Genomic DNA, 25,568 nt, shown 5'->3' on the forward strand with positions numbered 1-25,568 from the left:
GAAAGTGAGGACTGCAGATGCTTGCGATCAGAGTCTAGGTTAGAGTGATGCTAAGAAAGCACAGCAGGTCAGGCAGGATCCGAGGAGTAGGAAATTCGACGTTTTGGGCAAAAGCCTTTCATCAGGGCTTCCTGATGATGGACTTTTGCCTGAAACGTTGATTTTCCTGCTGCTCAGATGCTGCCTGACCTGCTGTACTTTTCCAGCACCACTCTAATCTAGACTCTTCTACCATTCAGTTAGATCATACCCCATGTGTGTCTTAACTCTATTTATTTGCCTTATTTTACATCCTTTGACCAACAGAAATCCATTAGTTAAAGTCTTGAAAATTTCAGTTGGCACTCAACACCTACAGCATTTGGGGAGCGTGTTCTGGTTTAGCATGAGCCTGTGTGTGAAATAGCATTTCCTGATTTGACTCCTAACTTACTTTGCTTTTGTCACACACTCCTACTTATTTCTAGCGGAAAACCTTCTAGATTCTCTGTGCTCATCTAATTCTGTTCTTGTAACCATCCTCAATTTTAATTGCTCCACCACTGACTGCCATGCTGCCTAAGCCTTAGATTCAGGAATTCCCTCCCTCTCCTGCTCTTTTCTTTCACTGACGACAGTCCCCAAAACCTTTGCCTTTGACCTAACTTTTGGTCACCTGCCTTACTACCTCCTCATGTAGTTCAGTGTCAAACTTTGTTTGATAATTGCTCCTGTGAAGCCCCTCTGGGTCTTTTACTACATTAAAGAGGGCAAAGAAATGAAAGTTACTGATGTTGTTGCTGTTATTAGGAATTGTTTATTTTTGCTTTCACGGGAAGTGGAGGGTCTATTATGTACATCAGCCTTTAGATCAGGATCCCTTTTAATATAAAGTTAAGATTTCCTGGCCAGTCCACAATCAAACCTGAAACTCTGAACAAATGCAGTTTGCTGTATACAATCATTCCAAGATTTCCACTATTTATAATTAATTTTGTTGGGGATCTCTGAAAACAACCTACATCTTGTTACACTGGCAATCCAGAGAATGCAAGTTCAAGTTCCACCAGGGCTGCTTGAGAGTCTGATTTCAGTCTAAAGTATCTGGAATGGTGGTCAAAATTAAAAATCTCACAACACCAGGTTATAGTCCAACAGGTTTTTTTTTGGAAGTACTAGCTTTTGGAGCACTGCTCCTTGATCAGGTGGTTCATCAACTACCTGATGAAGGAGCAGCGCTCTGAAAGCTAGTGCTTCCAAATAAACCTGTTGGACTATAACCTGGTGCTGCGAGATTTTTTAACTTTGTCCACCCCAGTCCAACACCGGCTCTTCCACATCATGGAGTGGCGGTATGTGTGAAAGTTACCACAAAGCCATTGTATTGTTGAAAATACCTTAACTGACTCAGGCATGTCCGTTTAGGGAAGATAACCTGCCAACCATACCCAGCTGAGGTTTAAGCGCACCACCAGCCCCACGCTGATGTGGCTGAATGACAACTGAAGTGGCCTAGCAAGCTGTTTAGTTGAATCAGTTGATGCAAAGAATAGACATACCACAGTGATTCAAGGCAGTGTCTCCCCACCATTAATTATGGCTTTGTCAATTGTTAGGACATGTGCATACATGTGCATAATGGGGCGTATTTTAAATTACTGTCAACAGGGTGTGATACATTAATTCAATGATTTGTGGGCAGTCCAACTCAGAAATGAAGAGATCAGATATACTATACTTACCTCCCAGTGAAAATGATGTGTAAATAATCTTATCTTCAAATAAAGGACCCACATTATTGTTTCACCAATCCATATCCTGACTATTAAGTAAAAAAAGATGCACAAAGGAAATTGTTTCCAATGCTTTGCTTACCCTGACTACTCTTTTGAGGGAGCCAATGATGATGGGTTTGATAGGAGATGGATTGGAGTCAGGATCTTCAGTCTCTTCTTCAACTTCCTCTCTCCAGGGATCCGCCAACTTCACGTCCTGCTCTTCAAATATGAACTTCTTCCCTTTATAATCTGGCTTCTCATAGAACACCCAGCTAAAGCAGATCAGGAGAAGATTAAGGGACGTTTTTAGAAATTTCCTTTTACACTCAGATGAGCTCTTTGTGATCAGATCGTGATAATTGCAATCACTTGGGTGGGCAGTATTTCAATAGACAATAGACAATAGGTGCAGGAGTAGGCCACTCAGCTCTTCGAGCCTGCACCGCCATTCAATATGATCATGGCTGACCATTCCTAATTAGTATCCCCTTCCTGCCTTATCTCCATAACTCTTGATTCCACTATCTTTGAGAGCTCTATCCAACTCTTTCTTAAATGAATGCAGAAACTGGCCCTCTACTGCCCTCTGGGGCAGAGCATTCCACACAGCCACCACTCTCTGGGTGAAGAAATTTCTCCTCATCTCTGTCCTAAATGGTCTACCCCGTATTTTTAAGCTGTTCATTTCGTTCGGATAATTGATAAGGGTGGAACCTTGGGTTTTTTTGAGCTTCAGCTGTGGAGGCTGGCTTAAAGTTGGGTGGTGCTTCCAATTAGTGGTGGGGGCAGATCAGGTTTCCTTGTGTGATTGTGTTCTCAACTCATGGCATATAAAGCAAGCTTTGTTTTAACCAGCACCTTAATTAAACGGCACTCTTGATAAACTGACAATGATTATATACCTCAAATACCGCTATGTTCAAGTATTTATAGCCATAGAGATGTACAGCATGGAAACAGACCCTTCAGTCCAAGTCAACCATGCTGACAAGATATCGTCAATAAATCTAGTCCCATTTGCCAGCATTTGGCCCATATCCCTCTAAATATTGTAAATGTACCCGCCTCCACCATTTCCTTTGGCAGCTCATTCATTACACACACTACCCAGTGTGTGAAAATGTTGCTCCTTAGGTCCCTTTTAAATCTTTCTCCTCTCACCTTAAGCCTATGCTATAAATAAAGTACAACAGTGATGTGTATACTGCCTACATTATGTTTTGCAATGTGTTTTTACATTGACTTTAGGACACGTGTTGATGTTTTTACATAGATTTTGTGAGTGATGTCAATGTCTCAAAGCTTTGTTTTGTAATGGTTTACTATGATTACACGTACCTCTTGATTATCCAGAATATTTGATCAACAAGCACGCAGCTGCTCCCATAGGTATGGGTTAATAAAAAGTATGCTATGCATGCAGGGGTAAAGGTCAGATTTTAAGGGAAGGTGGGCAAAAAGTTCAGCAATGCCACCTCCCTCCACCTGGACACTCTGCCCTACCTCATTACACTGATACTGCCTCCACACATCTGCCAGGATTAATACTTAAAACATAAAAGGAGCTAAAAGCCTCAGCAGCCCATCAATTATCACCTCCCTGACCAGGAGAATTTACCCGACTGACAGCTTTTCCCCAAAGGTTTGCAGCAAACAAGGGCTGAGAAAGATGGTTTTGGGATGAATTCCTCTCAGGTATCTCAACTGGTGGAAATACTTTCTTTCAACTCAACATTTTCCTTAAAATCTCAAAAGCATTGATTAAAAGTGCAGAGGCATGAATGGTGAATTCAATCTCCTGACTGGAGGATTAGAGGTATATCTTAGCCCTCTCCATCCTTATCATTAAATCTGTGCATTTTCCAACATGGTAATGAGGAGAATCAATGACACCTCATTGACCCTTTTGCAAAATGGAAAGCAATGCACTTCCAGATCAGAAAAGCAACAATTCTGCCGATTATTCTTGGGCCTTACAGGCTAATTGACACCAGAAAAATGGGTGTCAAATGTCCCAATTTAACCTCCTTAACCAATCAAAAATAATTTATTTTACAGCAAGGTACAGGAGCAACATGAGAAAAGTCTTTAGAACCGGGATATAATTAGTTAAACACATTCCAAAACATCCTAGAGCAATGAGCAATTGTGAAGTGTTTGCAGTGACTTACCATCCTCGAATAACTCTTACTGAAATGACAGCAGGAAATGACCATGATGAGCAATCAGGCACATCACAAATAATTTCTCTCTGAAAACCAGTGAAGTTTGGCTTGTCGTAAATGATTATCTAAATTGCAAGAGAAGGCAAATTGAAAAGTAAACAGTCATGAGCTGACCTGCTCCACAGAAAGGACCAATTACAGACGTCATCAACCACCTTAAGCTGTAAAGCTTTGATTACCACAAACCACAAGGAATTATATAAAATGATGGCACATAAACAAGCTACTTAACCCAACAAGTCTATAATGATGCTTATAGTCTATACAAGCTATTACTCTCATTTTAAACTTCTCCGTATCAGTGTGTCTTGCTATTACTTTCTGGCTCATGTACTTATTAGGCTTCATTTTAAATGCCTTACCGACCTTACATGGTATTAGACATGAAGCTTAAAATGTTGTGAACGGAAGCAGTTAACCAGAGGACTGGGATAGTTTTAGATGTCAGGAAAGGACACAAAAACACAAAGGGAAGAAAATGAATGACAATAGACCAGAAAGAAATATAAAAGTGGAAGAGTGACAATCAAATGCAAACATCCTTGGAGACTGAGACAAGAGAAATTGTAATGGTAAATAGGGAAAAGACAGAGCCATCGGACAAACTAATGAGAATAAGAAAATTAAAGTGATTAATATCAGTTGAAAAAGATACAGAGAAAGTAGAAGTTATGAGCTGATAAAACCCATGGTTCCACAACATGGTTGGAGAGACAGTAGATACATGTCTGTAATTTAGCACAATTTCCCAGATCTTCAAATGTTCCCAGTAGGATACAAGGTAGCAAATGTAATGCTAGGTATTCAAGAAACGGGAAAAGGGTGAGATATAAGCCAGTTAACCTGACATCATTCATGCAAAAAAAAATGCTGGAATCCAATAACAACAAGGTTAATCAGCACTTAAATATCATGATATGATTAGCCAGAGTCAACATGGTTTTAGAAAGAAAAATTGCATTTGACATATCTGGTAAGACTATCAGTGTACTTTGAGGATTTAATCAATGGGTATGTAAAGGGGTTCTAGTCAATGTACTGTATATGGAATTCCAAAAGTTTTCCGTAAGGAGCCATATGAGATGTTGCACACAAGAGTTTAATATGGTTACCAGAAATATATGAGCAAACAGAAAAAAAAAGGCCAGAAATCAGAGGGGAAGAATAAATAGTGCATTTTCAGGTTTGCACGTTATTGTTGGGTGACACCTGAATCACACCAGGGTAATTGTTAATGCATTTCCAATCCATGTGAATGCCTTAAAGATGAAGGGAGCGAGATCAATGGATCCAAGTTTTCTGATGACACAAAGCTAGGGAGAAAATCAAATCTGGATTTTTAATAATGATAAACCTACAAAGTTTCTTGTTTAGAAATCCTCATAATATTCTGATCCGTGAGCAGAAGGATCTTATTCTGTAATTAAAGGCAAAAATTGGGGGCAGCACTCAGCAAGTCAGGCAGCATGTATGGAGAACGAAACATGGTTCATGTGTCAGACCTATGGCAGTCGTGATGCCAGGCCATCAACCCAAGAGCTTAATTCAATTTCTCTTTTCACAGATGCTGGTGCAGCTGCTACTGTTTGCAGCATTTTCTCTTTTTATTTCAGATTTCTAACATCCTTGGCATTTCTGCTTTCATTTTCAGCCTTCGCCCAATTTTGTTTGCTTGATTTAATTGGCACCTCCAGTTAGAGTCATAGAATCACAGAGGTGTACAGAACAAAAACCGACCCTTCGGTGCAACCCATCCATGCTGACCAGATATCCTAATCTAATCTAGTCCCATTTGCCAACACCCAGCCCATTTCCCTCTACACTCTTCTTATTCAGATACCCATCCAGATGTCTTTTAAATGCTGTAATTGTACCACTTCCTCTGGCAGCTCATTCCATACACGCACCACCGTCTGTGTGAAAAGGTTGCCCCTTAGGTCTCTTTTATATCTTACCCCTCATCTTCAACCTATGCCCTCTAGTTCTGGACTCCCCCCACCCAGGGAAAGGACTTAGTCTATTTATCCTATCCATGCTCCTCGTGATTTTGTAAACCTCTATAAAGTCAGCCCTCAGCCTCCAATGCTCCAGTGAAAATAGCCCCAGCTATTCAGCCTCTCCCTGTAGCTCAAATCCTCCAACCTTGGCAACATCCTTGTAAATCTTTTCTGAACCCTTCCAGTTTCACAACATTCTTCAGATAGGAAGGAGTCCAGAATTGCACACAATATTCCAAAAACGGTCAAACCAATGTCCTATACAGCTGCAACACGACCTCAAAACTCCTGTACTCAATATTTGGAACAATAAAGGAAAGCATATCAAATACCTTCTTCATTATCCTATCTACCTTCTTGTGGTCTTACCTACAACTCCACTTTCAAGGAGTTATGAACCTGCAGTCCAAGGTCTCTTTGTTCAGCAACACTCCCTATGACTTTACCATTAAGTGTATAAGTTCTGCTAAGATTTGCTTTCCCAAAATGCAGCACCTCGCATTTATCTGAATTAAACTCCATCTGCCACTTCTCAGCCCATTGGCCCATCTGATCAAGATCCCGTTGTAATCTGAGGTAACCTTCTTCATTGTCCACTACACTTCCAATTTTGGTGTCATCTGCAAAATTACTAACTATACCTCCTATGCTCACATCCAAATAATTTATTTTGACTTGAGGGATCTGTGTTGTCCTGTTGAATGTTTGATGCAGCTGTGTGATATATGCACCACATTCCTGGGAATACATCAATGCAGTGGCATGATTGTGTTGGAGGTCTCCTAATTTTCTTTTAATCGTCACCTGACATTAATTGGAAAGGACGAAACTGAAGTTCCTTTTCAAGGCTGCTTTGTATATATAAGGAATTTGCTTGATCTGTGGCTGTGAAAGAATTCAAACATTACCTGACTGACAATCAAGAAACTTGTTTTGCTATAATGAGAGCTGTCACTGCCAATATTTCCTGATGTGAGATATATGCAAATAATCTAATCTTTTTACATTGAATTTTTGACTAGAAACAAGCCATTTGGTTCAACCTGTCCATGCTACAATTTATGTTCCTCAGATGTGTCCTCCCACTTTACTTTATTTCACCATGTCAACATATCCTAACATTCCTTTCTTCCTCACACATTTAGCCTCCTTTGAAATACAATTGTGCTGTTTGCTTCAACTCCTCCACATGTGAGCACATTTCCCATTATTGCCACACTCTGCCTAGGGGCCTTTCTCTTGGATTTCATGTTGCTTCACTAGTGGTTGGCTTATATTTATGGCCATGAGTGGAAATATCCATTTTATATCTACCCTATCAAACCTACTCAGAGCAGAGAGTTCCCACAGCTCATCTCTTAGCCTTTTTCCAAGAGAAAAGTGTGATGAGATATGTTTTCTGTACAATAGCTACTTAGTTGTTTCCATCAATTCTCTACCTTGTGACATCTGTCTGCAATTTCCTTTTTATGTTGCTCAGTGTCTGAACCTCAGCCGTCCCTTCTCCATGAAGCCTCTGGGAAATTTCCTTTCATAAGTAATCTTGCCAGAATAACTAGACATTGTTAAGAGAGAGACACAACATTTGTTTGTTCTTGTGAACAGGCAATAAACAGAGGGAAAATTTAAAAAAACGGGAGCAGGAGCAGTCTTTCAGCTCTTCAAGCATCTTCCACTGTTTAATTTGATCATGGCTGGTCATCCAATTCAGGCCCCTGTTCCTGCATTCTCTCCATACTCTTTGATCCCTTTAGCCCTAAGAATTATAACTAACTCCTTCTTGAAAACATTCACTGTTCAGGCCTCAACTAATTCCAGGTAGCAGAGAATACCACAGGCTCACCACTCTCTGGGTGAGGAAATTTTTCCTTCTTTCAGTCCTGTATGGCTTGCCCATTATCCTTAGCTCTTGGTTCTTAAGTTCATAAGTTCGTAAGATATAGGATTAGAATTAGGCCATTCAGACCATCGCCACCATTTGATCATGGCTGATATGCTCCTCACCCACCTTTTCCTGCTTTTGCTCCAAATCCCTTCAACTCATTACCAATTTAAAACCTGTCTCAGTCCTCCTTAAATTTACTCACTGGTTATTGGGAGCATTTTTGCTGTGTCAACCCTGTCTAGTCCTGTTAGATTTGATCTGTTTCTATGAGCTCCCCCTCAAACTTCCAACACCCATCAATCCAGCCCTAATTGATGCAGTTTCTCTTCATACTGCAATCCTGCCATTTGAGGAATCAGTCTGGCAAACCTTTGTTGCACTTCCTCCACAACCAGAACATCCTTTCTTCTTTTGACCTTTCAGAATATATTAGTGAGGTCATTCAGAGCCACTAGCCTTCCCTGGAACGTGCTTCTTGGGTTTCACAATATTGGCCGTATTCTGCCAAAGATACTGTTTATACCCTTCTGTCCATTCTTCTACCTTTGTTTGTTTCTGGAGATGCTTGTCTGTTGCTTTTTATCGAAGGAAACTGAACGATGAAACAGTAAGTATTCCATTTTTGACACAATTTTGAGAACCTCCACATGACTGAAGCGACTAGGCTTGTATACTCTTGAGTTTAGAAGACTGAGAGGGGATATGATTGAGACATATAAGATTATGAAAGGATTGGACACTGTGGCAGCAGGAAACATGTTTCCGCTGATGGGTGAGTGCCGAACCAGAGGACACAGCTTAAAAATATGGGGTAGACCATTTAGGACAGAGATGAGGAGAAACTTCTTCACCCAGAGAGTGGTGGCTGTGTGAAATGCTCTGCCCCGGAGGGCAGTGGAGGCTCAGTCTCTGGATTCATTTAAGAAAGAGTTGGATAGTACTCTCAAAGATAGTGGAATCAAGGGTTATGGAGATAAGGCAGGAAGCGAATACTGATTAGGAATGATCAGCCATGATCATATTGAATGGCGGTGCAGGCTCGAAGGGCTGAATGGCCTACTCCTGCACCTATTGTCTATTGTCTATGACCTCAGAGATTTTGAACACACACACACACACACACACACACACACACACACACACACCCCAGAGTCCACACTGTGATGGCTGTTTGATAATTAAACAATTGGGAAGTAAGTGAAAGCAAAATACTGCGGTTGCTGGAAATCTGAAATAGAAAATGCTGGACAAATCTAACACACGTGGCGGCAGAGAGACAGAAACACAGTTAACGTTTCAAGTCCAATATGATTCTTCATCAGCATGAAAAGTCTTTTTTCACTCGGAGGGGGGTGGGAGTCTGGAACTCATTGCCTGAAATGTTGGTTGAGTCACAAATGTTTGAAATTATTAAGCAGACCTTAGAAAGTCACCTGTGTTGCCATCACCCTCAAAAGCTCTGAGCTGGATAATGGGATTAATGTATTCAGATCTTTGTTGACGGGCAGAAACAGGATGTGCAAGTGGCTTTACTGTATTCTGTGCTGTAAACAGCAACAAGTTGTTTCTTATTTTTATTTAGCCAAATCTGAGTTGTCTCAGGGCTGAAGAAGGATTTCAGGCCTATTCAGTTTTCTCATGCAACTTAGAGTCATAGAGATGTACAGTACGGAAAGAGACCCTTTGGTCCAACTTGTCCATGCTGACCAGATATCCCAACCCAATCTAGTCTCACCTGCCAGCACCTGGCCCATATCCCTCCAAACTCTTCCTGTTCATATACCCATCCAGATGCCTTTTAAGTGTTGCAATTGTACTAGCCTCCACCACATCCTCTGGCAGCTTATTCCATACACACACCACCCTCTGAGTGAAAATGTTGCCCCTTAGGTCTCTTTTATATCTTTCTCCTATGCCTCTAGTCCCCAGGGAAAAGACTTTGTTTATTTTTCCTATCCATACTCCTCATGATTTTATAAACCTCTATAAGGTCACCCTTCAGCTTTCGACACTCCAGGGAAAACAGCCCCAGCCTATTCAACCTCTCCCTATAGCTCAAATCCTCCAAACCTGGCAACCTCCTTGTAAATCTTTTCTGAATCCTTTCAAGTTTCACAACATCTTTCTGATAGGAAGGAGACCAGAATTGGACACAATATTCCAACAGTGGCCTAACCAATGTCCTGTACAGCTGCAACATGACATCCCAACTCCTGTACTCAATATTCTGACCAACAAAGGAAAGCATACCAAATGCCTTCTACACTATCCTATCTACCTGCTACTCCACTGTCAAGGAGATATGAACCTGCACTCTAAAGTCTCTTTGTTTAGCAACATTCCCCAAGACCTTACCATTAAGTGTATAAATCCTGCTAAGTTTTGCTTTCCTAAAATGCAGGACCTCACGGTGAGGAATTTGCAAGAGCAAGGGGATGTCATGGATGGCAATTATAGGAATGGGGAAAAGTCACAGGTACCGTCACATAGATGTGTTAACTCCAAGAAAGGTAAGAGAGGTAGGCAGTTAGTGCAGGAGTCTTCTGTGGCTTTCCCCATTTCAAACAAGTTGCCAAACTCAAGTCATTAACTATCTACCCCAGCCCTGTGGCATCCCTAATGTCTGATTCCAAACCCATCTATCCCCAGAGCACCTCACCATTCAGCCAATATTCCAGAATTCACCAGCACCCTTTCACCCAAGATCTTTGTGAAATCAGGCAAGTGCTGTCAATCCCCAACCGCACTGTGCAGTCCCTGGACATGGTAGGCATGGGGTAAAAGTGGCACTCCACCCTGCAGGCAGGGTCCTGAAGCTCCTGCTGGATGGCATGATGCAAAGGTAGGACTTTGCCTTCTCCAGGACTGGGAGTGGAAGCCATGACACCAGACCATGCCAGTCTGTGCTGAGGATGCCACCTAGATTAAAGCAGTCTCAGCTAGCTGGAGGAATGCATGACCCACATACAGAATGATGGAGCCAGAGGGCAATTGTCACTTGACAAGTAATTCCAGGCTAATTTTCTGGTAGAAATAAAAACTGAAATGATGCCAATCTTGATTTAGATAAAAGGTTTTGTGAACTATGGAAGGAAGGGGAGACAAATGGGAGAGGGGAAGAAGAGAAGAGCAGGTTCCTAAGGAAGAAAGAAGTCAAGTAGAAGACAGGGTGATGATTCTGGTATTCAACACAATGAGAATGGAGAAAGATGGTATTACTAGAGTCCAGAGGGTTGTCAGAGGTATTGCTGTGGGTCATTGACTCTTGGAGCATCAATAATAGTAAATGAAAATGACTGGAACAAACAAAGAGGCTTAAGGTTACCTTAAGTATGCATTATATTTGAATAGAACAGCATCTCATAAGACTCCTTTAAGAGCACCTTCAAACCCATGACCATTGACATCTGGAAAGACAAAGGTAGCAGATATCTGGGAATACCAGCACTTGCAAGTTCCTCTCCAAGTCACACACCATTCTGACTTGGAAATATATTGACTTTCCTCCATTATTACTAGGCCAAGATCCTATTACATCCCTTCCCAATGTGGTTGTATCCAAACCACATGGACTGTCGTGGTGCAAGATGACAGCTCACCAACATCCTCTCAAAGGCAATCAGGGATAAGCAGTAAATGCTGGCCCAATCCAGTAACAGCTACATGCATGCACAAATAAATCAAAAGTTGTAAGAGAGTGATTTATAATTCTTACCTTGCCGGGTCGTTTGTTAATCTTTCCTTGATCCTTTGGTGTCTTTTTCTGCAAAGCAAAATATCAATTATTTATTTTATTAATTAGAACTGCTTTGCAATCAATTACAAAAATACTTGTCAATTTGGAAGTGAATGTTCACACAGGGTGTGACAGTAGCACACATAATTAAAGCATTTGTTCAGGTGCCAAAGCATAATAGTTCTCCCAGAAAACTGACTACACATGGAAAATGAAAAGAACATCATTACTTTTGCTTCAATCATTACATCAATACACCCATAGGCCCAATGATGGTAAAGTATGGAAATCATAAGGCGATCATTGGGATTATTTCATTAATACAAAGTGGCAGTGGCAATGGAAAGTGACTGATGTCTTTGTAGGAGTTGCTCATCTCAGCAGGGAGCAAGATGGTGAAAATGATCATGATAAAAAGAGGGTAAAGAAGGAATAGCAAAGGATTCCCATTCCAGATTTCATATTTAACACAGGTATTTTGCAACATGGTGCATACTGCAGAGAGAGTAACACTATGCTTAGTGGCGATACGTTTCTTCGACAAGGGGCCTGTCAATACTTATTGTTGAGGTGGATATCTGAAGGATGGCCACTTAGATGAGGTACAGGAGGGTGACCAACTATTATGGGGCGATAACCCTGTCAATAATTGACATCAGAGGCCGCTGTCCTTATGGACCCAATCTTGCATTTGTCATTAAATTTAACAAAAAAAACAACTGAATCAGGTGAAGGCGTGGTGTGTACTGGGTGGCTAATTCATTACTGGGAAAAAGTGAGGACTGCAGATGCTGGAGATCAGAGCTGGAAATGTGTTGCTGGAAAAGCGCAGCAGGTCAGGCAGCATCCAAGGAGCAGGGGAATCGACGTTTCGGGCATGAGCCTTCCTGAAGAAGGGCTCATGCCCGAAACGTCGATTCTCCTGCTCATTGGATGCTGCCTGACCGGCTAATTCATTACTGCCTGCTCTACAGCCTCATCAAAACTGAAAGCTTCATAAATTACTTTCAGAAAAGGAGGGAAGAAAACTGAAATGGGAAAGAGTGGTAAAACATGGGTCAGGATTTTGAAATGGTTTTTAAATCACATTGTGCCACTTTCTGTCTGAGATCTAACATTTCCTCAAGATGTTTGACATGACCCACATCCACAAGCTATTCCCTTGACACCCTGTGGTTCAGGAAATAACACAATGTGGATTGAGCGCCTACTCCCTGTTGTCATGACATTGCTGGCACTATCAAAAGGAGTCTGTTTTTCTGAACTAGTGGAATTTTAATGGAAGGCAGTTTCTGATAGGCAGTAATGCAGCCTATCAGAATTACTGCAGTGATAAGAGATTTAGTGGACCATGAGTAAACCATGTTTGGGAGGCAGAGCTCATTGTAGGATAAATACAAAAATGTGTTCTCTACTTCACTTGTCCTAATAAAATTGTGCAGAAGTCTCATCTGTGCTCTTTTCAAAAAGTAAGTGAACATTAACAATATGACCGCAAAGTTGCCAATTTTGAAAACTGGAAAGTTGTTTAAGGACAAGAATCATATTGTGTAATTTAAAATGTCTTCAGATGCAGTAGAGTACATTATCCACGTGATTAAGGGGAATAATATTGATCTAATTGTGTGTAATGTTCTCATTGCTTTTACTTTCCCCTTGAGGTTCAGCTTAGCCCTCTGTTTGTATGTGATCAAATACACTAACAGATTCTTCTCATCATGTCATGTTCATAAAACCATCAAAGGGAACGTGCACCTGTTGACTTGTGAAGAGCTTTATAAAGACTTCCAAGTCTAGATAAATGGGTCGGGAGTGCGTGGGGGGTATGTCAGTGAGGAATTGCAGGTTCTAGGGCTTCACACTCATCTTCAGAGCTTGGCTGATGTTTCAACTCACTCACTGCCTTGTGCTTGAGTTGCTTGAGGAAGTCCCCAACTCCGCCAGGTAAAATAACTTTGGCAGGCACTGCCAGGTAGGAGGTAGGATCTCAACATCAGGAAATTCCCTAACTCTGGCCTCAAAGATGAGAGTGCGGCTCAAAGTCATTTGTTCTCATCTCTCGATCCTTCCGTGGCTTTGTGCCTTCTGTTTTTGTGAACTCCTTCACTTGGTTATCCACAAACTCATCCACCCTTCAACTCCCTTACAGTGATTTCATCAACTCCCTCCGTTTCATTACTCACTTCTCCTGCCTTGTTAATTTCCTTCCAAGATGAGTATCAGCTATTTATTGTCACAGATATCAAGGAAGATATAGTGAAAAGTGTTTTGTTGCCACAGTCTGGCGCCAATTTGAATTATAAAAAGAATAAAAGGAAATTACACAAATGGAGTAGAAGGGTCCTTCAACTACAGCTTTCGGGCTTCTGCAAGGTCTCTACAAGATGTCCCAGACCTCAACGAGTCCTAACTCCGGGCACAGCAATGCCAACCCTGCCAAGAATCCATGCTTCATGCACACTGCAACCAGGAGTCCTCACTCTGGGCACCATTCCTACGGGAGCCAGGGGCCTACCGAGCACCACCACAAACAACAGTCCACCGAGTCCAGACTTCTTCTGAGATGCTTCTGTATGTGTGGACCACTACAGAAATGCAAGGTCTCAAGGTGTTTCCTTCCATCTATGTATTCAACAATATTAAATCCATTGAAGACATTTCATTGACAAAACCCAACCCACATTACAGTAGCATGTCTATGATTTCATCGAGTTGATTTTGGCCCTGCTTCAGTGTTGTTGCTGCACACAGAGTTCACCTGTGCAGAAAGCCAGCTCTGCAGCAATAGTGGTTTGGTGACATATTTTTACAAATCAATGCAGTGCATATTAAAAAAAAACATTCTCCAAATTCCATTAACCTGTACTCAGCGCTAACTTGGATTCCCAAAGGGTTTTTATCATTAAACAATAATACACTTATAGATACATACTGCACAATGACACACAATTGTCGATTTCATTTATTACAGAATCCCTACAGTGTGGAAGAAGGCCATTTGGCCCTGTGAGTCCATACCGACCTTCCAAAGAACATCCCATCCAGACCCACCCACCTATCCTAACTCTATAACCCTGCATTTCCCATGGCCAATCCATCTAACCTGCATATCTTTGGACTGTGGGGGGAAACTGGAGCATTGGAGGAAACCCACAAGTTACATGCAAGACAGATACACCACTGTACTTGTAGTTTGGATAAATTAGAAACATTGCTCAGGTTTAGTCTAACTACTATGTCTTAAAACTCACACTGTTTTCATTGAACAATTGGCAAAATTTTCATCACCTGGATGAGCAGAAGAATCATGTAGCTTCATTTGTTATAAAAGGAAAGATTTTATGCACTTTCTGGTCATGTGTTTTCTCTGTCTCATTTCATCATGACAAAATGGCCAACAATGTCGTCAGCCTTCACAAAGTCTCAGAAAATACAGAAATTAAGTTAGATTAGATTCCGTATAGTGTGGAAACAGGCCCTTCGGTCCAACAAGTCCACACCGACCCTCCGAAGAGTAACCTACCGTGACCCATTTCCCTCTGACTAATGTGCCTAACACAATGGGCAATTTAGCATGGCCAATTCACCTGACCTGGACGAAACCAGAGCACCTGGAGGAAACCCACACAGACATGGGGAGAACGTGCAAACTCCACACAGACAGTTACCCGAGGCTGGAATTGAACCCGGGTCTCTGGCACTGTGAGGCGGCAGTGCTAACCACTGAGTCACCGTACTCCCCTTTGCTCCCTGAGACCATGGGTTCCAAAAGCAGGGGCAGTGGCTAAGGATAGTGGGTCATTTAGGACTGAGACAAGGAGAAAGTTCACCCAGAGAATGGTGAGCCTGTGGAAGTGTACAGAAAGTGGTTGAGGTCAAAGTATTAAACAGTCAAGAAGGAGGTAGGGCTTCGAGAATCTTAGTTCTAAGGACTAAAGGGATCAAAGGATATGGGGAGAAAGCAGGTACAGGATACTGAGTTGGATGATCAGCCATTATCATATTTAATGGTGGAGCTGACTCAGAGTTGAACACCCTACTCTTGCTCATGTTTTTATGAGATGGTAACGCTGGCTGGGATGTGGACGTCATGGGAGTAGGTCAACCTCATTATCTCATCTATGTACACACTCTTACTTTGGAAACAGAAAATGAGCATCAAAAGGCTGGTTGGTAGAAGATGGCATCACTACTAAGTCTAATTCTGTTTTCATCTACTGACCAGGGAGGTTTCTAACAAAAGTAACAGAATAGTACAGGAACTGATTTCTGATTTCTTCCCACCAGTTCATTTGATTGATTATTATGACATCTATCAAGATAAAGTTATAAGAATTGTTTTGCACGCTATCCAGACGAATCATAGCTTACATAAGTATAACAAGAAAATAGAGTAGAATGCAGAATATAGTGTTACAGCTACAGGGAAAGTGTAGAGAAAGATCAACTCCAATAAATGAAAGGTTGGTTCATATGTCTGATAATAATAGCAGAGAAGCTATTTTGAAGTCTGTTGGAATGTGTTTTAAACTTTTATATCTTCTGTCTGATGGAAGAGAGTATAGGTTTGGTTTTGTGCATGGGAAAAGTAATTTAATTTTTTGAAGATGTAACCAAAATGATAAACGAGGGCAGAGTGGTAGATGTTGTCTACACAGAGTTTAGTAAAGCCTTTGACAAGGTAGGCTGATAAGTAGAGTTAGATCACATGGGACTCAAGGAGAGTTTGCCAATTGGATACAAAACTAGCTTGATGGTGTAAGACCGAGGATTGTGTTAGAGGGCTGTTTATTGACCAGCAGTGTTACATACAGATTGATAATGGTCCAATGTTGTTTGTCATTTATATAAATAGCTTGGATGAGAAGTTTGGAGGTATGGTTTGGAAGTTTGTGAATGACACCAAAATTGCTGATATAGTTGATAGTGAAAAAGGTTATCTAAGATTACAAAAGGATCTTGAGCAATTGGCCCAACGGGCTGAGGAGTGGCAGACAGTTTAATTTGGATGAATGCAAAGCAAAGTAAACAAGGGCAGGACTTACACAGTTAATGGTAGGGCCCCAGGTAGTATTGTCAACCAGAGAAGTTGTATCACAGGTAGCAGGCATTTAGCACACTTGCCCTCATTGCTCAGACCATTGAGTATGGGAGTTGGGACGTCATGTTGAAGTTGCATAGGGTGTTGGTGAGGTCACTTTTGGGATACTGTGTACAGTTTTGGTTGCCCTGTTAGAGGAAGGACACTATTTATTCAGAAAGGGTTCAGAAAAGATTTATCAGGATGTTGCCAGGACAGGAAGGTTTGAGTTATAAGGGGAGGCTGAAAAGCTTTGGTCTTTTTTCACTGGAGTGTAGGAGGTTGAGGGTTGACTTTATAGAGGTTTATAAAATCATGAGGGGCAGGGAAAAGGTGAACAGCAAAGGTCTTTTCCTTAGGCTGGGGTCATTCAAAACTAGGGGGCATATTTTTAAGGTGAGAGGAGAAAGATTTAAAAGGGATGTGAGGGGACGCTTTTTCACACAGAGGGTGGTTCATATGTGGAATGAACTGCCAGAGGAAGTGGTAGATGCAGGTACAGTTATAACATTCAAAAGATATTTGGACTACAGGAATATTGGAGGTGGGGATTATGAGCTGTTTGACTGAAGTTGAGAATCATCCAACCGGATAAAGGAAGAGTTCATTCATTTCCCAATTTGTGGGGAATGGGAGAAGGCGGAAGGCTGCAAGGAAAGATGGGTCAGGTGACCAATGGGGTAATTAGTGACAGTGGGATAATTGGCAACAGAAAGCCATGAGATTAAACTTCCAGGAATATGTTCAATTAAAGTTGGCCACCTGATGTGAAAGGCATTGTTGTTTCTTGTCTGAAGGAGGGGATACCCCCAGACACTTCCCAACACACCCCTCTCACCTGACTCGAGTTAGGTAACGACACAAGTGCAAAATGAAAGAGCAGTCACCCTGATAGTATTGATTGTATCAATGGATTATCAGTTTGGGTGATACTTCCCAGAGGCAAACAAAACTCTATGTCACAACCTAAAATATTTAATCTGAATTCTTTTCATTCCACATACATGCACTGTCTGAAAAAAAGTCTGCCAATTTAGACATTCCAGAAATTTCCATCATGGTTGAAGAATAAATTAATGCTAGAAGTTCAACTATAATCAACACTCCAGTGCGCAGTTTGATTGGAGTGCACCTGACATGGTAAAGGCTGAACAGGCTGGGGCTGTTTTCCCTGGAGCATCAGAGGCTGAGGGGTGACCTTATAGAGGTTTATAAAATTATGAGGGGCATGGAAAGGGTAAACAGACAAAGTCTTCTCCCTGGGGTGGGTGAGTTCATGACTCAACTATTCTTATGCAAAGGGAGGGGGATCTTGAGAGTGGGTTTGAAAATTGCCATGTTGAGATTGTTCAGAACATTGGTGAGGCCACTTTTAGAGTACTGTGTGCAGTTCTGGTTGCCCTGCTGTAGGAAAGAATGTTATTAAATTGGAGAAGGTTCAGAAGAGATTTACTAGGATCTTGCCAGGATTGGAGGGTTTGAGTTATAAGGAGAGGCTGAGACTTATTTCACTAGAGCTTCGGCAGTTGCGAGGTGCCCTTATACAGGTTCACAAAATCATAAAGGGCACAGATAAGAAGAATAGTAAAGGTCTTTCCCCAAGGATGGCGGAGTTCAAAACTAGGGCACATATTTTTAAGATAGAGTCATAGAGATGTACAGCATGGAAAAAGACCCTTCAGTCCAACCCGTCCATGCCGACCAGATATCCCAAACCAATTTAGTCCCATTTGCCTGCACCTGGCCCATATCCCTCCAAACCCTTCATATTCATATACCCATCCAAATGCCTTTTAAATGTTGCAATTAGACTAGCCTCTGCCACATCCTCTGGCAGCTCATTCCATAGCTCACTACCCTCTGTGTGAAAAAGTTGCCCCTTAGATCCCTTTTATATCTTTCCTCTCTCACCCTAAACCTATGCCCTCTAGCTCTGGACTCCCTGATCCCAGGGAAAAGACTTTGCCTATTTATCCGATCCATGCCCCTCATGATTTTGTAAACCTCTAGAAGGTCACCCCTCAGCCTCTGGATGCTCCAGGGGAAAACAGCCCCAGCCTGTTCAGCCTCTCCCTGTAGCTCAAATCCTCCAACCCTGGCAACATCCTTGTAAATCTTTTCTGAACACTTACAAGTTTTACAACATCTTTCAGATAGAAAAGAGACCAGAATTGCACGCAATATTCCAACAGTGGCCTAAACAATGTCCTGTACAGCCTCAACATGACCTCCCAACTCCAATAAAGAAAAGCATACCAAATGCCTTCTTCAATATCCTATCTACCTCGACTCCACTTTCAAGGAGCTATGAACCTGCACTCCAAGGCCTCTTTGTTCAGCAACACTCCCTACGACCTTATCATTAAGTGTATAAGTCCTGCTAAGATTTGCTTTTCCAAAATGCAGCACCTTACATTTATCTGAATTAAACTCCATCTGCCACTTCTCAGCCCATTGGCCCATCTGATCAAGATCCCATTGTAATCTGAGGTAACCTTCTTGATGACAGGAGAAAGATTTAAAAGGGATCTGAGGGGCCATTTTTTTACACTGAGGATGTGTGGAATAAACTGCCAGAGGAAGAGATGGATGCAGATACAGTTAGAATATTTAAAAGACATTTGGATAAGTACATGAATATGAAAGACTTAGAAGGATATGGGCCAAACAGAGACAAGTGGGACTCGTTTAATTAGAGAAATTTGGTCGATGTGGATAAGTTGGACTGAAGGGTCTGTTTCCATGATGTATGACTCCGTGACTCTATGGCTATGACCTTATAGGTAAAAGAAATGTGATCTAGGATGATGTCATTATTCAAGGTTAGATTTTAGCTCCTTCCCAGAGAAAAACTTGGCTGAATAACCTTTTCAGGCAGTACCAAAGTATTTGAGTAACTGGTTGTTTCAGAATTTGTATATCAGACAGTTTGTGTCAGAATCTAATTCTTCAAAGAGCAGTTATTTGAGCATGAGAGTAGAAAAACTAGCAAAGCTTGCTGAATTTACCAAAATAAAAACAGTGTGAAGGGGGATGCCAGAGGACAAATGTAGGTTAGGGTTAGGAATAATTGGATGTTAGGAATAGTTGGATGTTAGGAAAACACTTAGGATGCCTGGAGAGTGATCAGGAATGAGAATTATCAGTAAAAGGGAGGATGAGGTGAACCTTCACACTCACCCATACATCTGGAAAAGCCGTGATTTTTTTTGGAGCTTCGTTGGTCATAGTGCGCTGGCCAAAATCAGACGATATTCTGCGGGACTGAAGATTCTTGTTATTGTCTGTCAGACTGGAGTATCCAGCCATCAGCTTTTCAGAAATGCTGGTTGGTAGACTGGGCCTTCGAGTGTTCTCCACATTACCATCAATCATACCAGCAAGGAAAGTTGGTTTAGGGAGCTGGTCAGGGGTCAATGTTGTCATGGTGACACCCTCATGTGACAAACTTCTTTGTAAGTGATTTGGAGATCTGGTTGAGGGACTTATTGGATTTGCACTCGATGATTTCAGGTCCAATGATCTGCTAGAGAAAGACTCTGTTGACTTCTTAATGTTGTAGTACAACAAGCTGCTGCTGAGTCGAGACCACCTGCTTTCTGCTCCAAAAGGTTCTTTGTTTTCCAAATCTGCATTGCATTCCAAGTTGGTCATTCCTAGGAGATCTGATTGGGAGTTAATACCATTGTCTGCTGAAGTGTGCCAGGTCCCAATTCTGGGTTTATCCTCCAGCTGTGTCTTCATCATCTCCATGGGGGTGAGAATTTCCTTTCTCAGAGTCTTTGAGAAATTGATTTGAGGGGCTGGTGAAACAGGCTGTGGGGGCAGGCTTGGCAAGACTTTTCCATCGAGAGCATCTTTCAGCTGCTGTGGTTTCTCACCGTCTGATGAAGAAGGTAGGGAATTCTTTGGATTGGTTTGATCCTCTTCTATGGGAGGCAGTGTGGAAAAAGAAGAGGAGAGGGAATGTGCCCTCTGGTTCCTAGGACCTTTGTTACGGCTCAAGATCATGGGGGAGTCCAAGTTCCGAATGGTGTCTACAAACCCATCTATTTCTGATAGATTATCAGTGTCGTCAGTGACATTGGTGGACCATTTCTCTGTTTGATTGGGAATGAAAACATTATTAGGAGACAGATCATTTTCTAAAATGTGGTTTCTAGAAGTTTGGAGTTGTTGTTCAACAATTTCCTCTTGTCCGGCCTTCATGGGTGTGAATTTGAAAGTCTGTGCTCGAGACTCACTATCAAGTGCTATGGAGCTTCCAGCCTGTTTGGAGTTTTCCACAGGATCATTGACAAGGGCTCCTGTAGAATGGAGAACAGGCTTTTCTGTGGTGTCTATCTTGAGAGAGTCTGCAGTGCATTTTACAGAGTTTTGAAGTGACCCAATTTCAGGACTTGCGGAAGTAAGTTTAATTGGCTGTCGCTCAGGAAGCTGATCCGATTTCAAAGTGGCAGGTGCCCTTTCCTCACTGTTGGGAGTGGGTGGTGTAATCGAAACCAGGCCATTGTGATCAGGGTTCTGTGCATTGAGAGCACGTCCAGAGGATTTCACAGTCTGGAACACATCGCCTTGGCCAAACGGAGGCTCGTTGCTGGGCTGCTGAGCTGAAACGCTTCCATTTCTCCCTCCGTACCCTGCTGAATTCATGGGGCTTCGACTGTCACTATTCACTGTATTGCTGCTCTCTGTTGGATTGCCAGGCAGCGGGAGATCACCACCAGTCACAACAGCGTCTCCCTGTGCAGTGGATGTCTGAGAATCAGTGTGCTTCGGATTTGTGGTGCTCCTTTGCAAGGAGCTACCTGACGGTCCTGAAGTAGCTCTCTCGGTGGCACGGAACCCTCCGTTACTCTGGAGTTGCGCTGTACCGTTTGTAATCTGTGAGGAATCAGGGCCCCTCACAATTTCAGAAGGCGCGAGTCCGGAGAGGCAGTCAGTAGTTTCAGTTTGTAGTTGGCTCCTGGTATTTGTTGACTCACTGTTCTCACCTGCCAATTTTTCCGTATTGTCTAGGCCACTTTCTAAGCCTTGTGCTTGCTGGAGGGACCTTGGCAAACTTGTCAACCTCGGAAGGATTGTTTTGCTGAAGAAACAAAAAAGATGAATATTTGTTTTTAAGACATGTTTTGCGAGAGAGCTTCAGAATACAAACACAATGCCTCAAAACGACCCTTTTTTTTAAAAAAAAGTCCTAACTGAGATGTTGTGAAACTTGAAAGGGTTCAGAAAAAGATTTACAAGGATGTTGCCAGGGTTGGAGGATTTGAGCTACAGGGAGAGGCTGAACAGATTGGGGCTGTTTTCCCTGGAGCGTCGGAGGCTGAGAGGTGACCTTATAGAAGTTTACAAAATTATGATGGGCATGGATAGGGTAAACAGGCACAGTCTTTTCCTGGTTGAAAAAATGTGTTGCTGGAAAAGCACAACAGGTCAGGCAGCATCCAAGGAGCAGGAGAATTGACGTTTCGGGCATAAGCCCGTCTTCAGGAATGAGGAGAGTGTGCCAAGCAGGCTAAGATTAAAGGTAGGGAGGAGGGACTTAGAGAAGGGGCGTTGGGAATGCGATAGGTGGAAGGAGGTTTAGGTGAGGTTCATAGGCTTGAGCGGGGGTGGGGTGGAGAGGTCATCTCCTCTGCCCTGAAGCTCTTACCTCTCCGCCCCCACCCCCTCTCCAGCCTATCACCCTCACCTTAACCTCCTTCCACCTATCGCATTCCCAACGCCCCTCCCCTAAATCCCTCCTCCCTACCTTTTATCTTAGCCTGCTTGGCACACCTTCCTCATTCCTGAAGAAGGGATTATGCCCGAAACGTCGATTCTCCCTCTCCTTGGATGCTGTTTGACCTGCTCCACTTTTCTAGCAACACATTTTTCAGCTCTGATCTCCAGCTTCTGCAGTCCTCACTTTCTCAGTCTTTTCCTGGGATTGGGGAGTCCAGAACTAGAGGGCATAGGTTTAGGGTGAGAGTGGAAAGATATAAAAGAGTACTAAGGGGCAACTTTTTCACACAGAGGGTGGTACGTGTATGGAATGAGCTGCCAGAGGATGTGGTGGAGATTGGTACAATTGCAACATTTAAGAGGCATCTGGATGGGTATATGAATAGGAAGGGTTTGGAGGGATATGGGCTGGGTGCTGGCAGGTGGGACTAGATTGGATTGGGATATCTGGTCGGCATGGACGGGTTGGACCGAAGGGTCTGTTTCCTGTTGTACATCTCTACGACTCTGGGAACTAGAGTGACTGTGTGTGTAAACTGCTGTATGAAATTAAACTCGACAGCTTTAATTTAAAGTACCAAACAGCTTCACATTCAACAGTCCCTCGGCTATTTTGTGCACAGACCCTCAATCTTTCCTCAGACCCTCCGTCTGTCCTTTGCCTCAAGCAGTGACCCTCAGCTCCTGACAGGCGATAACCATCAAACTACCTGACGCTGACACAAAATAGAACAAAGAACTGTCAGAAAACGAAATAGCTGGAGGAACTCAACAGGTCAGTGCAGGGAAAGCAGAGGTAACACCTCGAGTCCTGAAGAAGACTCACTGGACCTGAAACGTTAACTCTGCTTTCTCTGCACAGAGGCTGCCAGACCTGCTGAATTTCTCCAGAAGTTTCTGTTTTTGTTTCAAGATTCCCTGGCAGCTGCCCCTGAAGAAAAAACCTGTAAAACACTGCAAACGGAGTCGACTGGTCCAACTTGCTTTGTCTACCTCAGAGCAGTGCTCCTGTATGACCAGCACATTCTTTTCCAAGTTGGACGCTGGTTTTCTCCATCTGACAGTGCAGCAGGTGTGTTTCTCAGAATCTGCAGTATTTGCTTTTCTTGGCTCGTATGTTGCTGTCAGTTTATTATTATCACAGCACTGACACTTCCTCAGTCCCTAAACCTGCAAATAATCCAGTAGTAAATGGTCAAAGTGACAGATAACAGCGATGGCCATATCATTAATACAAACCTTTGGCTTGTAACAAAAGCTGACAAGAGGCAGAATGTCAAACATTTACAGGAGTAAAAATACTAAATAAAATATTTCCTAAAACCAGGATTATTGTTTCCGGTTGAATCGGGAGTGTGTACGTGTGTTTGGGTGTTTGTCTGTGAGCGTGTTTGTGCCTGTGTGTGTTTTTTGTGTGTGTGTCTCAGTTGTGTGCGCGTGTTCCTGTCTGTGTTGTGTGTGTGTTTTTGTGTCTGTGTTTGTGTGTCCGTATTGTGTGTGTTTTTGTGTCTATGTTGTGTTTGTGTGTGTCGCTGTGTCTGTGTTGTGTGTGTGTTTTGTGTGTTTTGTGTCTGTGTTGTGTGTGTGTTATGTGTCTGTGTTGTGTTTGTGTGTCGCTATGTGTCTGTTGTGTGTGTGTCTGTATTGTTTGTGTGTGTCTATGTTTGTTTGTGTGACTGTGTTGTGTTTGTGTGTGTGTCTGTATTGTTTGTGTGTGTCTATGTTTGTTTGTGTGACTGTGTTGTGTTTGTGTGTGTCGCTGTGCGTCTGTGTTGTGTGTGTGTTTTGTGTTTGTGTGTCTGTGTTGTTTGTGTGTGTCTATGTTTGTTTGTGTGTGTTTGTGTGACTGTGTTGTGTTTGTGTGTGTCGCTGTGTGTCTGTGTGTGTGTGTGTAGCACTCACCTGTCAGTCTGAAGGTTGTAGGATAGCTGGAGGAAGCGGCTGTAGCCTGGATCCCTCGGGCTGAGACGGGGTTGAAAAGTTGTGATGTGTTCTCTTGGATGTTGCGAGAGTTCTCCTACTCTGTATCCTGGACCGGAATAGTAACTGATACTGAGAGGTGTGTTCAGAGCAGCCGCCGCATTCCCCTGACATTCCACAGTGTGGGCAAAAGGAACCTGCCCAACAGGTCTACCTTGATCCGATAGGCGTCGCTCAGTCATATTGGCCTGACTTGGTCTCACTCTCCCTGTGACAGATGTCTCCTGCTGGTCTAACCCTACTGCATCCTGCTCCCCCTTCCTGCCCCCACAGCCTTCCTCTTTGGTCAGTGTGATGATAATGTCGTATTTAGTCTTTGCAGGTTTGGCGGGTGCTGTTTTATCCCGGGCTTGTTTCTTCACCGACAGCAATTCACAGCTCCCCCCCGGACTCTGCTCAGGGACAGCACCAGGAGGGTTGACCGTGGATTCCTGGGGCTGGAGTTTCACAGGCAGTGGAGGGTTGGGACTCCCTTTGTCTAGGAAGGTATTTAAAATATCCTCAGCCCAGTCAGGGAGTTTCTGTTCTGCAGCAGTCACGATTGCAGGACTGGTTTGTTGTTGGCTATTGGGGATATTGTGACACTGACTGTTTTCAGGGCGTGATTTCAGCCTTTCAGTTTCCGAAACTCGATTCTGACACTGCCTAGTCTCCTTGGCACTCTCTCCACCCTGACTACGTGGATGCCCTCCTGGTCTTTTGCTGACCTCAGACTGTCCCAGTTCCTCCTGGGAAGCTCGGGCCCGCCTTGATGCGATGGCACTGGGCAAGGAGGTTAAGGAGCCCAGGAAGTTGGCACTTCTCTCTTTGAGCTTCTGCCCACCCAAACTACCAAACCCACTCAAAATACTCCCCCCGCCTCGCAGATCCGATTCCGAAAGGCTGAAGTAGTGTTTCTGTACATGACAAAAGAAAAACACACACAAAAGTACTTAATTAGACGTGCATTTTAAACAAACACAATTGACTTGAAGGAATTGTCAGTCTCAGTATGGTGTGAATTTTCTGTTGATTTTCAATAGAACTGTCACATCCAATGACTTAGCATTTTAGGTGTGTCACTCCAGTGTTTAATCAGCGTAGAAATTAACCGTTTCATTCCCAAATTACATTAAACACTTTCAGAAATTCGTGTTTACCATAAAATCCCTTTTCTTATGTTTGCATCCTTCACAGCCTCT

The 25,568-nt window shown here is 42.8% G+C and overlaps 1 protein-coding gene across 1 annotated transcript in view; it reads right to left on the reverse strand.

Annotated features, from left to right (window-relative positions):
* Nucleotides 1–25,568, reverse strand: part of LOC132830013 (beta/gamma crystallin domain-containing protein 1-like) — an 87,168-nt gene that overhangs the window by 56,277 nt on the left and 5,323 nt on the right. The window contains exons 2-6 of the mRNA XM_060847473.1: nucleotides 24,310–25,283; nucleotides 19,861–21,769; nucleotides 11,580–11,627; nucleotides 3,929–4,047; nucleotides 1,855–2,029 (exon numbers count right to left, since the gene is read on the reverse strand). Of these exons, the coding sequence (XP_060703456.1) occupies nucleotides 1,855–2,029; nucleotides 3,929–4,047; nucleotides 11,580–11,627; nucleotides 19,861–21,769; nucleotides 24,310–24,569 (2,511 nt within the window). The 5' untranslated portion in view covers nucleotides 24,570–25,283. The remainder of the gene's footprint in view (nucleotides 1–1,854; nucleotides 2,030–3,928; nucleotides 4,048–11,579; nucleotides 11,628–19,860; nucleotides 21,770–24,309; nucleotides 25,284–25,568) is intronic.

This window comes from Hemiscyllium ocellatum, chromosome 30 (assembly GCF_020745735.1).
Source record: "Hemiscyllium ocellatum isolate sHemOce1 chromosome 30, sHemOce1.pat.X.cur, whole genome shotgun sequence".
In the NCBI taxonomy this organism is placed as follows: Eukaryota; Metazoa; Chordata; class Chondrichthyes; order Orectolobiformes; family Hemiscylliidae; genus Hemiscyllium; species Hemiscyllium ocellatum.